At 42.6% G+C, this 17,941-nt stretch overlaps 1 protein-coding gene across 1 annotated transcript in view; it reads left to right on the forward strand.

The window, feature by feature from the left end:
- The first annotated feature begins 278 nt into the window (after positions 1 to 278).
- SPON1 (spondin 1) overlaps positions 279 to 17,941 on the forward strand; it is a 337,162-nt gene continuing 319,499 nt past the window's right edge. Inside the window, exons 1-2 of the mRNA XM_045015301.1 lie at positions 279 to 799; positions 14,523 to 14,629. Of these exons, the coding sequence (XP_044871236.1) occupies positions 577 to 799; positions 14,523 to 14,629 (330 nt within the window). The 5' untranslated portion in view covers positions 279 to 576. The remainder of the gene's footprint in view (positions 800 to 14,522; positions 14,630 to 17,941) is intronic.

The raw sequence follows: 17,941 nt of genomic DNA on the forward strand, positions 1-17,941 counted from the left end.
CTATTGCTGCGCTGAACTCGATAAATGTTTGCAGTGTCTGGTGGTTGGAAGAAAAGTGGTGTTGGGGGGAATCAGGAAATTCTTTGAGCCTTTTTATCCCTTCAGTAACTATAGACTTTGGCAGGAATGTGGGTGATTAATTTCGAGTCTGTTAGCTCAGTCCATCCAGTTGAAGCTCCCCCACCCCTTTGGATGTCTTGGAGACAGCAGCGTGCTCTGCTATTTCACCAAACCCTGTGAATGCAGCTCTGCTAAGTAAACATTGCCGAGCTGCTAATCACAAGCTCTGAAACAAAACAGCACTTCACTTCGGGATCTGGGCAAGATCAGAGCTCGCTGCTCGCTCCCTCTCTCTCCCTCCCTCGGATCTCGCAGCTTTCAGACTCTCTCTCTTTCTTCCCATGCTGGGGAGAACTCGCAGGGTAAAACTGACAGAGGCTGTGGCTTTGTCAGAGGCTTGCTGGCTTGCTTGTTTTCTCCAGAGACAAGGGGGGTATTTCCTAGCCATCCTTTCCAACCTGTTCATGTTGTGATCCGCAGCAGCAGCACCACAAAAAGTTGTTGGGAGCACCGAGGATGGGACTTCATTTACAACCCTTCGCTTTGCACTTTCTGGCTTTGACTTTTCCCTTAGTGGCGCTGGGTTTCTCTGATGAAACCTTAGAGAAAGCCACGAAATCAGAAGGCTATTGCAGCCGGATTCTGCGAGCCCAAGGCACCAGAAGAGAGGGATATAATGAATTTAGCCTGAGAGTAGAAGGCGATCCTGAATTTTACAAGCCTGGAAACAATTACAGGGGTAAGTCTTTGCAGTTCTGTAATTACACAATATAATAATAACAGTAATTAATGATGATGATGGTGGTGACTAGAACAAGTGTCACTGAAACTAAAAGACCTCTGTGTGTGTGTGTGTGTGTGTAAAATCGAGACACTGAGGGGTACTTCCGCACACCGCTTGCAGTGGGGATGCTTTCACAGCAAGTGAGTGTGAGTTGTATTTCAGAGTAACACTTCACCCCAAATATTTCATTCGGCACTAAGGGGGATTTCCTGCTTCTTTCGTGTGTGCTAGCAGCTTTACGAGTGGCAGCAAGAGTCTACAGACCGCTTGTTCTATGGTGCAACACGGACTCCCCCTCTGTTACTCTGATTTTCCCCCACCCCCAGCAATGGAGCACAGCAAAATGTATAAGATTTAGCATGCAGTGGAAAGGCAGATAAACTCGGTGCTAATTGTTCTTGCCCTCAAATATGAGTATTAATTTAATGAGTTAGCATAAGGGCAAACTGATGCAGGAGGCTGCTAACTTCCCAATTTCCCACTTACGTTTATCTCCCCCACCCCCACGCGTTTTTGCTGGGGATATGAACAGATGGTTCAAGCAGGAAGGAGAGAGTGAAAGAGAGATGGTGCTAATGACCACTGTAGATAAGAGTGCTAGGGATGCATTCTGTGCTGAACACTGCACATATAATGCTGGAAACGAACTTCCTAAACTCATCTCAGCATTTTTGCATAATTAACAGGTGAAAGCAGTTTCAAGTCATTTTTTCTGCCTGATAATATTTATTTGGAAATAAACATCCTTCATAAACATTGTTGATGTCGTATTGAAAATACCACTTTGAAAAGAAACTGAACGTGCAGTTAGACATCTGATCTCTCATTACAGACTAATAAGTAGTGTATCAGTGAAACCATCTTTTGTGGAGAGCAAATAATTTTTTCAGAGCTGCTTCCAAGTGGTGGTTCTCCATCCTTCCCCCCTTAGTTAGATTCAGTATTAAGAGCAGTACTCTTCCACTGGATGAACACAGCATCTGAGTTCAAGTTGAAGAAAAATCATGTGCACTGTCTCATGGAATATAATCATTAGACTTAAATTCTTAGAGGGGAACATCCACTAACAGGTTAACAGACATTTGACTTCTTAGCTTGAGTTTGCAAGACTTTATATTGCATGTCAGCTTATCATCTGTTCTAGTGGCACTACAGAGAAGCCTCTGGTTCTTGGGCAGTGACTTAAACATAAATATTCTTATAAAGTTTTGCAAATTATTTCCAGTGAAAATGTCATTAGGTGTTTGATTCATCCGCTCAGAATATTTTATTTTATTTTATTTTTGAGATGGGGAAATAGATTTCTGAAACACATTTGGTGGGTATATTAAGTCTTATTACACAGAGCTCAATTAACAAAATAATCAGATTAATGTTTTTACATTCTTTTTTCATTATTAGCTCTCAGGTTCTTGTCCCTAACAAGTTATACTGTTTCAGAGTAGCAGCCGTGTTAGTCTGTATCTGCAAAAAGAACAGGAGTACTTGTGGCACCTTAGAGACTAACAAATTTATTTCAGCATGAGCTTTCGTGAGCTACAGCTCACTTCTTCGGATGCATAGAATAGAACACACAGACAGGAGATATTTATACATACAGAGAACATGAAAAGGTGGAAGTATGCATACCAATAGGAAGAGTCTAATCAATTGAGATGAGCTATCATCAGCAGGAGAAAAAAAAACTTTTGAAGTGATAATTAAGATGACCCATAGAAGGTGTGAGGAGAACTTAACATAGGGAAATAGATTCAATTAGTGTGATGACCCAACCATTCCCAGTCTCTGTTTAAGCCTGAGTTAATTGTATCTAATTTGTGGCACTAAATGTTCAACTAAGCACACATGCTTATGACATTTAAGATTAAATTATTCAGATGACACCTAAACCTAGCAAACGGTCTTTCAAGAATGCTTTACTAGAGTGTGGGTGGAAGATCGCTAAATGTTCCTGTAAGTATACTTATCAGCTCCAGCAAGAGTTAATGTAACTTGTTTCATGTACAATGTGGTGACATCATGCAAAGTTTTAACACAGGGCTATTGAGTTCATTTTCAAAAGAGTCTCCACTGGGAAATTAGAAATATCCTTCTGTGTTATACAAAGTGAAGAAACTGTGTGTGATGAGAGAAGCTGGGACATTAAGGACAAGCTGGTTTCGTAAATTACCAGAGAACAAGAAACAGTGTTGTAGAAGACTCTGGGAACCTGAGCTGAGGCAGAGCCAAAATTAATCAAAGGCTGTTACCATGGGCCCAGGGCTGATTTAAGGTGACCTGGGGCACAAGGCATGCCCCCTAGGGGCTCCAGTAACCCTGATCCTTTCAGATCTGTGCCTCTGTTTTGGTTGGTGATGGAGGGGGCCACTCGCATGAGTCTGAAGCTGTAGTAGTGGGAATCACTGCTGCTGTTCCAGTGCAGCAGGGAGCAGAGGACCCCAGATCACAGCTGTCATTCACCTTTCAGAAGGCCTAGGGCCTTCCTATTCTCTAGCCTACTGCTGCTGCTTGTCTTTGGGTGGGATAGGATCCATTTGCCCGGAAGCAGGCACTAAGAGGGCTCTATAGGTGGAGAAGTCTTGCTTGCTAGCCCTGTGGAGTGTTCTGAGTGGCAGTGATAGAGACAGCTGGGGTCCCCCTCACAGGGCTTTACTGCTCAGGGAGATGTTGGGATGGTGGTAGCTCATAGGTCTGGAACCAGAGGGGAGCATCTCATCAAAGGGCCCTATGATCCAAGGGTGGCCTCAGGAATCATGCTAATCGTGATAGGAGCAGCTGAGGGTTGTGGTCATGGGGTTACTCCCTCCTCCAAGGGCCACATAAAAAACCTGAGGTCAGCATCTGGATGACTCTGCCTCCCAAAGAAGAGGCAGCAGCAGTAAATGTGTCCCTTCTCCACCAGCTGCCCAGAGGAGAGGGAGTAAGGGTGGCTGGGGACTCTTTTTTTTCTCCTGCTCTCTTCCTTTCCCTGGCTGCCAAGAAAGCAGCCACATCCAAGGGCTCATTGGCTTTCCCCCAGCTGAAGTTGTTTGGCTGACGGCATCTCCCAATATACTTATTTGGAGGCTCTAGTGCTCTAGCAATCGGATGGCAGGGCATTCCCTTTCCCTCACCCAGTGGCACACAATCTGCTCCTCTGGCTCCCAGGATCACGTGACAACATTGTTCACATTACTGCATGGCCCTGGAGTTTAGGCTGGGGTAGTCAATAGGCGGACTGCAGGCCAAATCCAGACCGCCAGACACTTTTGAACAGACTGCAAAATCTTTTTATTTACTTCTTATTATCAATATTGTCATTGTGGTGTGAAAAATGTTTCTCTGGAGTCTGCCCCTTGACTATATACCTTGACCAAGAAATTTGGACCTAGACAAAGAATAATTGACTACCCTTGGTTTAGGCCTATATGCATAGAACTATTGTGCCTGTTAGAAAATCCAGGCCATAATAGGCCTGCTGTTGCTCCCACTGAAGTCAAGGGCACAATTTCCATTGCTCTCAAAGAGAGCATGATTGGGCCTCCTTGTAAGCAATCAAACAGGGACTCAAACTTTAAAAATTATTCTTGGTAATAAAGTCTCAGAAGCAGTAACTGACAGTAATCAGTCCCAGCCTGGATACTTTATTAATCCTGAAGAGGCTTTAGCTCAGTTAGAAAACTGCATAATGTTATTTTACATGACAAGACAGAGTGGGTTCTATTCCCATAAATATGTACTTAAAAAAAAAAGCCTAAAAAAAGTCTGCAAGATGGATGTTTCACATGAGCATACAAATTGTTCCCTCCTCAAATTGTTATGCTATTGAAGAGAACAAGGAGGAGACTATTATAATCCATTTAAATGCTCCTTCCATTTGGATGCTGTTTCTGTTGCTAATAGAATTTTCATTTGCAGGTCTGCTCACCTTCTCTGAAGAATAAACAGTGTTCAAGGACCAGCTCAGATAAACATTGTGTGCTCCATTTGCATTGGTTTTCCAAGTGCTTCCCTCTTGAGTAGTGTTGAATCTCATTCTCTCTCTCTCTCCACCACACACACAAAGACGCACTTTTTTGGAATTTATTAACAACTTCTGTTCTGCACCTATCTGGGTGCTTCTGATTTATCTACCTCAGGAGTTTAATAAGCATCGTAATTAGGGTAGAAAGCACCTCTTACAACTAAAGTGCCTTATTCTGTCTTCACTCATGCAACATACAACAGAGGTTTTTGCTTAATTTAAATGAGAAAGTTACACAATGTGGCTTCTTTGCCTAAAGCCAAGGGTGTTTAGAATCCTACCGTGCAATTCTGACTGCATCACATTTAGTAGGGGGTGGAGGAGGGTAGAGAGAGAGTGTATATCCTTATAAAGGGGTTAGGATTTGGCCAAGAGGTATAGAAATGATCCTCTGGCATTTAATCTCCCCCAGGAAAGTAAAATGTACAAAATCCTTTTGTTTTAGGTTGAATATCACCCTCAGAGTTACATAGTCTTTACTTTGGTCTGTTATTTTCAATAAACAATTTGATCTACATGTAAATCAACAATCATCCTAAATGACCTACAAAATAATATACATAGAACCTGTGTTATAATTTAGCTCAAGAAAGGGCCTTTATCTTTTGAGTCTCTATCAAGTAATGACACCCCCACCTCTTGTATGAAATGAGACTGAGCTCTGACATAGAATCACAGTCATACAGTTATATAAAGAAACAAATATTGTAGGACCAATAATGATACAATGTGCATGCAAGTTACTATAACAAGCCTTTTTATTTAACAATTCTTCAAATCAAATCTTGTAAGGCAGTGTTACCTTAGCAGACTGGATAGGTCAGAGAACTGATAAGAAGATATACATTCTTTCGCTCCTACATCTCTGTGTTCAATGTAGCCCAACTCAGTAGTGTCCAAAAAGCTACCAAGCAGTATTACCTACTTCAAGCATTCAAAAATCATGATTCAGACCTCAATATATAATGAGTAGCTTAAAAATCATGAAGTTTTTAAACAGTAGTAAATTTTGGACTCATTTTATTTGCTTTCTGAAGTAACCAGGTGCCTCCAGGAGCTGGGGCTTTAAAAAAAGCACCAAATATTGTGATTTTTGGCAGCACAGTGTCCTATCTGAAATTAATTTAGAGACTTTAGTTCATTTTTTCAGTGCCTTGGTGTCCTCATCAGTGAGCCACCACAAATGGCACACATTGCCAATCTCAACAGACCAACCAAGGACGGAGAGGTCCATAAAGGCTGAACTACTTTCTTGCTTCGATCTGGACCCCTGGGTTAGAATTTGGTGACACTGACAAGTAGGTGGAAGTTTGCACTGTATCTACAATACAGACCCATACATTCAGTCATCAGACCTACCTGTTCAGCATCTTTCAGGAACACTAAGGGTGACATCCTGGCCTCATTCATGTCAATGGCAAAACACATCTTTAGGAACTGGTGCAAAGCCTTTATATTGACTTGAGTAGACTTTGGATCTAACCCTATGACAGGTTGTATAAACCAGCAGTTCTCAACTGGGGGGTTGCGCTCCCCCCACCGCCCCACCCTTGCAGGAGCTCTGCGGAGCCTGCTGCTGAAACCCGGTGCCCCGAGTGGTGCTGAAGTGGGGAGTGGTGTGGGGCTGAAGCCCCAAGGTCCCCCTATCTGCAGTCGGGAGTGGTGTGGAATTGAAACCCTGAGCTCCCTCCTACCCCTGCAGAAGTCAGGAGCGGTAGAGAATCGAAACCTGGAGCTCTGCTCCCCCTCCCCCTGCTGAAGCAGGGGGTGGGGGCTGAAACCCCGACACAGGGAGAAACCTTGGGCCCATGGGCAGTGTTGAGGGGGCACAAGGGTGTTGCCCCCCAAAACTGCAGTGCATTAACCAGAGTGGGGTAGTCCTGGGGGCAGCTCCCCCACCTCCTTCTCCTCCTGATCCCCAACCCCTCTTAGACCCTGCCCTCTGGCCAGGTCCTAGGTGGGAAGCTGGAGCCAAGCAGTGTGGGGCAGCTGCTCCTCTGGCCAGTGGGCAGTCATGGCATTCGCCCATCTGCTGCTGGTGCCTGAGGTTGTGGCTGCTCCCAGCCCCCTTTGACTGCTCACGTAGATGGTCAGACCTACCCAGGCAGCTCTAGGCCAGCTTAGCCCTCAGGGAGTAGTCACTGGTGCACAGCCCCAGACAGGCAGGTGGCCTGCTGAGGTGAGTCAGGGGGTGGAGGTGGTGCTGCCTCCCTGGACCCTGCTGTAGAGAGCTGGCCAGAGTCCCGCCGCTCCTTGCCCACCCCTCCACCCCACCAATAGAAGTCAAACTATGCCTATGCCCAAGGGGTCCCATCCCTGGCCTGGAGCCCCGAGTCCTCCTCCCCTCCCCACGCTGGACCCTGGAGTTTTTCTAGCATGTTGAGGGGGGCCTCAGAAACAAAAAGCTTGAGAACTCCTGGTATAAACCCCACACCAATGATGAAGGGGTTAAACAGCTGCCACGGGCAATGCTGACCCCATTCCTTGGGCCCTGTCAATCATATCAAGGGTAGAATAAGGACTTAAAAGCAGGAATTTTCCAGCAGTTGCTGAGCAGTTCTGGAAGAGAGCAGATGGTAGCTCTACAGCTCCTAAGGGAAATTCCTGGGACACCTTCAGGAGAACTGCCCTCACAAAGGCCATTTACAAGCACCCTCCCCCCATCCATGCTTACAAGGAGACAACAACACTGGTAGACCAGCCAGGTAGGTCCCAAGGCAAGCTGATTAGGTGGTTGATACCATTACCCTCTGCCCCTTTTTGAGTTATGGAATCTGAGGACATACAAAAAGGGACTAGGGGAGTGGGAGCCAAGAGCCCCATCCCATCCAAGCACAAGTGGACTATGTAACTCAGTTTGTATCACAGGATCCATTGTGTACTGTAAGCAAATGGGGGGCACCTGAAGGATTGTTCAGTGTCCATACAGTAAGAGGCTCCCATCAGCAGCCCGAAAACTGTGACAAGTCCTAATTTCACGGAGGGGGGGAAATAAAAAAGAAATGCTAATTGATTCTTCTTATTTATGTAGAATCTAAAATATAATAGATTCTTTATTGTTGCTCTGGATATTAACTATACTATGCCTGTTTATGCAATAAATGCAATTGTAAAACATATAGGTACTGATTCAGGAAAGCATCCCTATTCAGGACAACACTTCAATATGTATTTAAGTGTTGTCTTGAATGGGGATAGATTTGACACCTTGCTTGAATCGGGGCCATAGTCATTATGTGCATACTAGTGTATTTCTCTTATTCCTTGGGAGGCAAAACCGTTTCCACAACAACCATCACTGTTCCTTCCTTTTTGGTGCCTGAAAAATCTGAGACAGAAATAGCAAATGGGATTTATTAGAAGGATTAATGTAACTAAAAAGTATCACCAATCAGAAACAAAGAATCACCAGTCAGTTTGGTCTTGATTCCATTTTCACTGGTTTGTGAGAAATCTCTTTCTCTCTAATGTAACAAGTTATGAGCTTATGTTATGAATGGTCTTTATGCCAACCAACCTATTCCACATACGTGTTACAGTGTAAATCCAGCATCTGTAGTGAATCCCATTGAAAAGATAGAGACAATCATTCCACAAGTAGTAATTTACACTCACAGTTTATGTCATAACCCTTGTCACTCAAATCTTGCCCCATACTCAAATTCTCATTTCCACTATCCAAAGAGAAATAAAAGTTGTGTGAGAGATCCACAGGATAATAGACCATAGCTATATGTAAGTCAAAAATTGCAGAATAGGACTTTAAATGTGGAAAACGTTCCTGTTCAAGGATATAAATGGATTTTGTGTATATTACCTATGTCCAAGGTCAGCCCACAATTGGCTTTTTCTACTCAAATTCATGGTCACTTAGATGTTGCTGAAATAACTATGTATTTGATATAGTCATATTTTTTCTCTTGAACTGTGACTAATCCATGGGAAAGTTTGCTGCATATCAATAATTTTTGTGGGAATTAGACTCTGTCAGTTCCTCAGCAAGAGTGAATGGGTGCACTTCATTGACTTCAGTAGTGCTGCATCTGTTTACTCCAGCTGAGAATCTGGTCCTAGAGTTTCATTTACATTTATCAACTCCCCACCCTCATTGGCCTTCTGCACTGACAAGAGAATAACAATTATGATTATTATTTATTATTATTGCCATAGTGCCTGAAGGCCCAGTCAGAGATTGAGACCATATTGTGCTAGGCACTTTACGAGCATGTAATGAAAATACCCTGCCCCAAAGAGTTTGCAGTCTGATAATTAAGTTCCATTGAATGAATACAAACTTATGCTAAAAGTCATGACATTTTAAGGAATAGCTAACTTGTTGAGCAATATTCTGCTCTTCTCTGAAAAAAACAACAACAACAACTTCTAGATCATAGTGAGCCAAATGCTGCACATATATTCACAAAGGTATTTTCAAATTAATTCCTCTGTTTTAGTGATTCTCAATCTTTCCAGACTACTGTGCCTCTTTCAAGTGTCTGATTTGTCTTGCGTACTTCCAAGATTCACCTCACTTAAAACCTACTAACTTACAAAATCGGACATAAAAATACAAAAGTGTCACAGCACACTTACTGAAAAACTGCTTAATTTCTCATTTTTAACCATATAACTATAAAATAAATTGCGACCTCCCCCCCCCAGGTTGACAAACACTGATACAGTATATAGAGCACTATAAACAAATCAGTGTCTGTATGAAATTTAGTTTGTACTGACTTGGCTAGTCTTTTCATGTAGGCTGTTGTAAAATATCTGAATGAGTTGATGTACCCCGTACCTCCAGCTTGAGAACCATTGCTCTAATTGACTAGCTCTTTCCAGAGATCAGACTAGCTCAGGGGTCAGCAACCTACGGCACACGTGCCAAAGGTGGCATGCGAGCTGATTTTTAATGGCATGCGGGGCGGGCTAAGCCGCTCAGCCCGCCGCCACTCTGGGGTTCCTGCTGCTGGCCCCTTGCCAGCCAGGGTCCCCCCTGCCACAGCCCCACTCAGCACCCGCTGCTGGCCTGGGGGAAGGAACCCCAGGCTGGCAGGGGGCTGAGACTCCAGCTGGGAGGAGCCAGGCCGAAACCCCAAAGCGGGGCAGGCTGAGACGCTCAGTTGCTGCTCTGGGGTTCCAGCTGCTGGCCCCTTGCCAGCCAGGGTCCCCCCCGCCGCAGCCCTACTCACCTTGCGCAGGCCCCCTTCCAGACAGGGTCCAGGCCTGCAGCCCTGCTCAGCCCTACCGAGGCCAGCTCACTCACCTCAACTGCCAATCTGGGGTTCCAGTTGCTGACCTCCTGCCAGTGGGGGTCTGGCTGTCCAGCCTTGCTCAGCCTGCTTTCTGGCCTGGAGTCCCTGCAGGCCACCCTGGGCTCTTCTACCTTGGATCACTGCTCTGCAGCCTTCCCGCTGTGGCCCACTGTTCCCAGCCTGGGACAGTGAGGGTTGCACATGAGGCAAGAGGGGGTGCAGCTCAGCACTCCCATCTTAAAATTGCTTATCTCAGACCACACTGCATTTGACCTTGTGCCTGCCTTCTATCGCCATTTTTTTCCCCACTGAGAGTTGAAGGGAACATTTGACAAAATGGCAGCTCCTAAGAAAGTGAAGCTAGACGTCTGATCATTTCAGCCTGCTTGGACAGACGCATTTGGATTTATTGAAAAGAAGGACCGTGCTATTTGTGCTTTCTGTTATGAAAGTGATGTTTGTCGCACGCCAAGTGTTGGACGACATTTTGAAACGAAGCACGAGAAAACCTTTCTTGATGAAGCAGACAAGACTGAATCAATCAAAAAGGCAGTAGCAGCCTATGAGAAGCAAAGCAGTGTTTTTAAAAGATTAAGTGTAAGTAAAAAATCAAGCTACAGAAGGAAGTTACAAGATTGCACAGTGCATTGCAAAAAACAGAAAGCCGTTTACAGATGGGGAATATATAAAAGAAGTTTTTCTCAGCAGTTCAGAGATTTTGTTCAATGATTTGCCAAATAAAGAAACAATCTTATCTAGAATAAAAGAAATGCCTATCTCTGCCAGAACAGTTGAGAGACGCATAAGTGAAATGGCAGAAAACATTAAGGAAAAGCAGATGACTGCATTGAAAGACACAGCAGTGTTTAGTGTTGCAGTTGATGAGAGTGTGGATATAAATGACGTTCCACGTTTGGCAGTTGTTGCAAGATACTGTGCTTCCGATGAAATTCAAGAGGAACTTTGTTGCCTAAAACCCTTGCATGGCACAACAAAGGGGGAAGATATACTGGAAAGTTTTGTAAACCATTTTGAAGAATGAGAAGTTGACATCAGAAAAATATTTTGTGTGACAACAGATGGTGCTCCTGCCATGGTTGGAAAACAGAAGGGATTTGTAAAGTTACTTGAAGATCAAATTGGCCATCCGACAGTCAAATTTCACTGCTACATCAAGAAAACCTGTGCGCTAAAATTTTTAATTCAGAGCTTAATAATGTGATGAATACAGTGGTGCGAATTATGAATTTCCTTGTTGCTCAATCTGCTTTGACTCAGAGACAATGTCAAGCACTGCTACAAGAGATGGACAGTGCTTATAATGACATCCCACTTCACAGCAACATTCGGTGGCTAAGTCATGGCAAGGTTTTGGTGTGCTTTGTAAACTGTTTTGATGCAATCAAGGCCTTTTTGTCAGAAAAAGAACAAAACTACCCCGAACTGGATGATGACAAATGGCTGTGTAAGCTCATGTTTCTAACTGATATCACTGCTCACCTAAACGAACTCAACCTCTGTCTCCAGGGTGCAGGGCAAACAGTTCTGGATCTTTATGAAGCCCGGAAAGTATTTGTTGTGAAACTAGCAGTTTTTTCCAGGGATATTCAAACTGCTACTTTCCACTACTTCCAACTCATAAAAGCGCTATCTACACGTTGCACTGTCAATGTTGATGAGATTGGAAAGTACATGCAAGAACCGGAATCAGAATTTTCTGACAGATTTCAAGATTTCCAGCGATTTGGCCCAATGCTTTCTTTTCTAATTAAACCTGAAAAGTTCAACGAAAGTGACTTGGATTTGTCTGTATTTCAGTGGATGGGTGTTGAAGATTTCGAAATGCAACTCATTCAGTTAAAAAGCTCAGAATTGTGGACATCAAAGTTTGTGGATCTGCGGAGCACACTGGAAGCTACCGAGAGAGATCATGGGTCCTCTATTCTGACCTGCTGGACATCCCTGCCAGTGAAATTTAACTGTTTGAAAATTGCTTTTGCAATGCTTTCAGCATTTGGATCCACATACCTGTGTGAACAGGTATTTTCACACATGAAATCTGTCCTCTGTCCCTCTCGGAGCCGGTTAACAAGTGATCACTCAGAAGCCTGTGTGCAGCTAAAAGTATCCAAATACGTGCCAGACATTGGAAAACTCAGCAAGGAAAAGCAAGGGCAAGGATCACACTAAACTGATAAGATCTGCATTTTAATTTAATTTTAAATAAAGCTTCTGAAACATTTTGAAAATCTTGTTTACTTTACATATAACAGTAGTTTGGTTATATATTATAGACTTATAGAGAGACCTTCTAAAAAACGTTAAAATGTATTACCGGCACGCGAAGCCTTAAATTAGAGTGTATAAATGAAGACTCGGCACACCACTGCTGAAAGGTTGCCGACCCCTGGACTAGCTCATTTAACTTAATTTTTGGGGTTTTTTTTGTTCATCTCTCTGATCTGCCTTTCTTCATGCCTGACCAGAAGGAGATAGGTAGAAATCCTCCCAGAAAACCTATTCTTTTCTTTTTTCTGACCTAACTATACTAGATAGTGCTGGAAATCATCTGATAAATTCTGTCCTTGTGATATTTCTAGACCAGTGGTTCTCAGCCCATCACTGGTTATGGCCCAGTCAACACACTGCTGCAGCCCATGTGACATCCTCAGGGTCATATAGCTAGTATATATTATGTGGATGCAGCCCACATAATACATAGAGAGTTTAATATGTGTCCCACAAAGGTAAATAGGTTGAAACCCACTGTTCTAGACTAATTTCCAGATCAAGGAGAGCTACCTATGTTCCAGATAAGCAGCTACACTTTTGGACATTGAACAAATTCTAAAATACAAACCCTTTAAATTTTACCTATCACTCTCAGACATTTCATTTCAACCACCGATGGCCTATCTGCGTCAAAGGGATTCTACCATGGATTTTCTTCTGTGTAGTGGCATTGATGGTGGGAATTGTTCACAAGGAATCAGGGGTTTTCCTCAGTCTTTATGGTGCCAACCAGAGTTTAAGGGTGTGAAAGTAGATTATGAAATGTCAGTATCTGCTTCATAGTTGAAGTTGAAGCTACTCTCACAGTGTAAGCCCAATTTTCAAACACCTATTTTTTCCCCCAAAAGAAACCAATTTCCCTGAAATTTCACATGGCCATTCTCATCCCAGGGTAGAATTTTTCTTGGAAGTTTGGAGAAAGTTAGAAAGGAATTTTAGAGTTATCGAGCCACAAATCTGTTCCCTTTGCACCAGTCTGGGAGCATAAAAGACATGGAGAGACAGATGTTTGTCACTTTGCATAAGGCACTGCTGGAAGGTTGTCAGATACAAGGGTGAAGAGGACAGCATAAGAACTTAGGTAGAATGGGAGATAATACAATAGAAAGATGGACTAACAGGAGAGTTGGGGAATCTCCCAATGTAGGGGAAGTCTCCAGCGATTGTGAAATCAGAGAAGCCAGCTCTGAAGCACACAAATATCTCCACAGACACTTGAAGCATGGGGCATTCCTGGGCAGGCTAGGGCATTGGTAAGGGTGCTTTTAAGGTTTCTTTTTTTTTTTTTTTAACTAAAGTCCACTGTGCTCTGTTAATTCATAGCTAGCAGAACAGTCTCCTGGGGTCAATTCTAGTGGTAAATTATGCTTTTGGCATGTTCAGCCCCAGGATGAGGGCAATGGAAAGTAGTTAACCTTGACTGGTGGATAAGGCATTTGTAGCTCAGTTGCAGGGCCGGCTCCAGGCACCAGCGAAGGAAGCAGGTGCTTGGGGCGGCCAATAGAAAGGGGTGACACGTCTGAGTCTTCGGAGGCAATTCAGCAGCGGGTCCCTTAGTCCCTCTCGGATGGAAGGACCTGCCACCGAATTGCCACGGACGAAAGAAGCGGCGTGGTAGAGCTGCCGCTGAAGTGCCGCCGATCGCGGCTATATCTTTTTTTTTTGGTGAGATTTCTCACAAAAAAAGCTGGAGCTGGCCCTGCTCTGTTAGACTCGGAGATTTGGCTAAAATTTTTCTTATTTTGCATTTAAAATTAAGGAAACATGGTATACGTCAGGGGCCACATCCCTGCTCAGGAAAGAGCCGGAGCTACTGGGGGAAAGGCCCCAGTAGATATGTCTCTGCAGCAAAATTCCCTCAAGAGTTTAGCATATTGACAGTCTATTTTTAAGAAAATCCATGGGTTGTAAATAACAGCAATGTTTCATATTAAGGCTGAGACTTATTGGTAGAATTGCATATGGAAGCTTGGACTGAACCTTCCTGCACTCTGCCTGACTGTACTCTATTAATCTTTAGCTTTCATTAGCACCAAATTAACACAAATATTTAGACAAAGTTGAAGAATAAACTGTTACATAGATTCTTGATTTCACAATCAACTATTTTTTTTCTTTTTTGCTTCAGTAACCCTTTCTGCTGCCACTCCAGCCTACTTCCGTGGATTCACACTGATTGCTCTGAAGGAGGGCAAAGAGGGAGACAAAGAAGAAGATCATGCAGGAACCTTTCAGGTGAGAGACACTTCCTTGCCAGGGGCGGCTCCAGGCCCCAGCACGCCAAGGGCGTGCTTGGGGCGGCATGCCGCGGGGGGCGCTCTGCCAGTTGCCAGGAGGCCGCAGGCAGGCAGCCTTTGGCGGCGTGCCTGCGGAGGGTCCGTTGGTCCCGCGGTCCACCGGAGCCACGGGACCACGACCGGCAGAGCGCCCCCTGCGGCATGACGCCGTGCTTGGGGAGGCGAAATGTCTAGAGCCGCCCCTGTTCCTTGCTGACCTATGGCTTCAGCAATCCACACCACTGTGTGGTTGGCTCAAAGAGGAGCCATTATTAACATTAAAGAATGCAAGATGTTGTAAAGCATGAAGATTTCTGTGGTCCTTGGCATGATGCAAAGGCAGCATAATTTACTTTGCATTATGCTCTTCAGGAGATCTGCAAGGCACTTAAACCTTGACTTCAATGGAACTTCATCACATCTTAAAGTTAAGCTTGTGCTTAAGTGCTTTGCTGAATCAGGGCATAATAGATCAGAGTTTGGGCTGGATATCCTGCTACACCTCCACCTTAGTATAACGGAACCCGATATAACACGAATTCGGATATAACGCGGTAAAGCAGTGCTCCGGGGGGGTGGGGCTGCACCAGTGGATCTAAGCAAGTTCAATATAACATGGTTTCACCTATAACGTGGTAAGGTTTTTTTTGGCTCCCAAGGACAGTGTTATATCAAGGTAGAGGTGTATTCAAATACGGTGGTGGTTTAATCCATACATTTCACCTTTTATATTTCTTTTCTTACATGTTTTTGTCGTATAATATATCTCTTTCAAATACAGCTAATGTTTCCTGGTCATTTCTTTGGTTATAACCATCTTACTAGTTACATATTAGAGTGTGATAAAGATATGTTGAATAGTAACTTGCTCTGTGAATAGTCCCAATTAAGTCAATGGAGGAAAGTGCTATTTAACATGATTAAAAATACCACAATCTGGCCCTTTGGGTGTTATCAGAGAATAGTTAGGGTTCTTTTGAAACTTGGCATTCTTTCAGTTATTTCATAACCACATTACATGACAGATAATTCTGCACAAAAGTAAGAATAAGTATTACATTTTTAAATTAGACAGAAATCATGCAAGTCTTGTCCAAGATTCCTTGTTGAGCTGTTCGTACTGAATTTTCAGTATACAAATATCATTATGGATGATATTGTGCACAATTAATAGAATGGACAACAAGGATAGCTAGGCATAATAATAAATTAATAAGACTGGCAACTGGCATTCAATAAAAGATTGGCAACTAGCATTCAAGAACAAACATATATTTTAAAGAGAAAAATGCAAATGATTTTATTTTTGGTAAGTAACAAGGAAAGAGATGTTAACATCATCCCACTGTTCCCTCTTACAATTTGTTTTGGTACTGTCAGACAGTAAATGTCACCAGCATATTCAATATATTGAATATTTGTCCTATTTCCTCATATCTGGAATATTTGGCAGTGGATTTCAGACTTCTGTTTGTGCAGTTCACAAGAAAAACCTAGACATACATTATGTTGATTTGATCCTAGAATTTGGCCCCCAGAGTTAAGCCTCTTCCTAGGCACACTGCTGACCTGGAATAGATTTCAATTATGAAGACATCTAATGGAAAGGGATATTTGGCTCAGTTTGGACAGTGGAAGGGGATTCAAATAAAGCATAATCCACTAGTTAGGAAGTACAAATTATTGTGGTTCATTTAATAATTACCATTTTTTTTAAAAAAAAGGTTCCTTTCCTCTTTCTAGTTAGTTATATTCCCACTTCTAATACTGCATTGAAGCTAAAATCTAATTAATTTCTCCGTCACTGGCCAGTGTGGGAAGTTATGCCTGAGCATAAATTTCAATGCAAAGTGCATTTCTGCAGCATAATAGAGTCAGAAACTCACTTAGTTTTGCAGAAATGGAGAACAATTTTGAAGCCGGTAAAGAGTAGGTAGCAAATAGAAATTTCTAAACAGCACAAAATCACCTAATGGATCTCAGTGGAGGGATGATTATTAAGATGTTTAATTAGTTGTATTATACTGCTGGCAAGCTGAAATCAGTGTTTTAATTGGCAGATGAATATTTCAGAAGTGGTGCGTACTAAATTAATATTTCTGTGGCACAAACAGTACTCATTGTTTCCTTCCCCCTGCATAGATACTATTAACTGCTGTTCCTCAGGTTAGCAGCTGACTATGATATCTGCATTCATAAAAGATTTAAATATAGATTTGACTGACGTATATTCCTGTGGCATGGCTAGATACTACCAGTCAGAGAGAGAGACTTTTTAAACGCTATATCAGGTTTGCACCGTGTCTTGACTTATGATGTAAAGTCACCAGAGGTGAGCAAAAGTTTTGCAAAGGAAATAAAAACTATGTGCAAGACAGTTTGCGTGAAGGATAGCTACAACAAATCTTTTCTGTTTGAAAATGGGAGAAAATGGGATATTTCTCAAAAAAAATAAAAGGGAACAAAATCAGACAAAAGGATTTGATCCTGCTTCTGGACCATGAGCGTGGCCCCCTGTATCCATGAAGCATCCCACTTACTTCACAGAGCCCATGCTAGTAGACTCCAGTACAGGATCATTACCAAATTTATGAAACATGATGCATTTGTATACATTGTGCAAAATGTAATGAAGTCGTGAAACAAGATATTCATTCATGTAAATATGAGCCTGTAGTATATCCATAATGGGACAAATCTTATGCTTTTTTCCCCCTCACAAATATGTACACCTCATTGCTAATATTGTGAAAGCCATTGCCATACAGTACCTGAAGGACTGCATTGAAATGCATACTGTACATGAGGGAAAATTGTATCTACATTGTATAATCCGGTGAAGATTCCACTGCAGCCATGGATTATTGTATGAAAATACATATCCATGGAGAGTTAAGAATTAAATGAGGCCTGCATCACCAATGCAATGTTGCATGGTTTCAGTGGAGTTATGCTGGCATAAAACTGGAGTAACAAAATGGTGGATAATCTCAATGAATGATACAAAACTGAGGGGAAAACTAAACAGGGAATATTTTATTGCACTCAGAAAATAAGCGAAGAATGAAAGAAAAAATAACAACAATGCCAGCTAAAATAAATGAATCTTTTAAAAATAAAATAATATATTAATCCTCAAAAATTGAGTTGCCATAATTTTTATTTTTAAGACCTGTCTTTTGAAAACATTAAAATGGCAGCAAAATCTTCTCCTTTGTAAGCTGTTTAAAATAAACAAATCTGCATAAGGATTCTGTGTTATTTATCATTG

This window comes from Mauremys mutica, chromosome 4 (genome assembly GCF_020497125.1).
Source record: "Mauremys mutica isolate MM-2020 ecotype Southern chromosome 4, ASM2049712v1, whole genome shotgun sequence".
Taxonomy (NCBI): Eukaryota; Metazoa; Chordata; order Testudines; family Geoemydidae; genus Mauremys; species Mauremys mutica.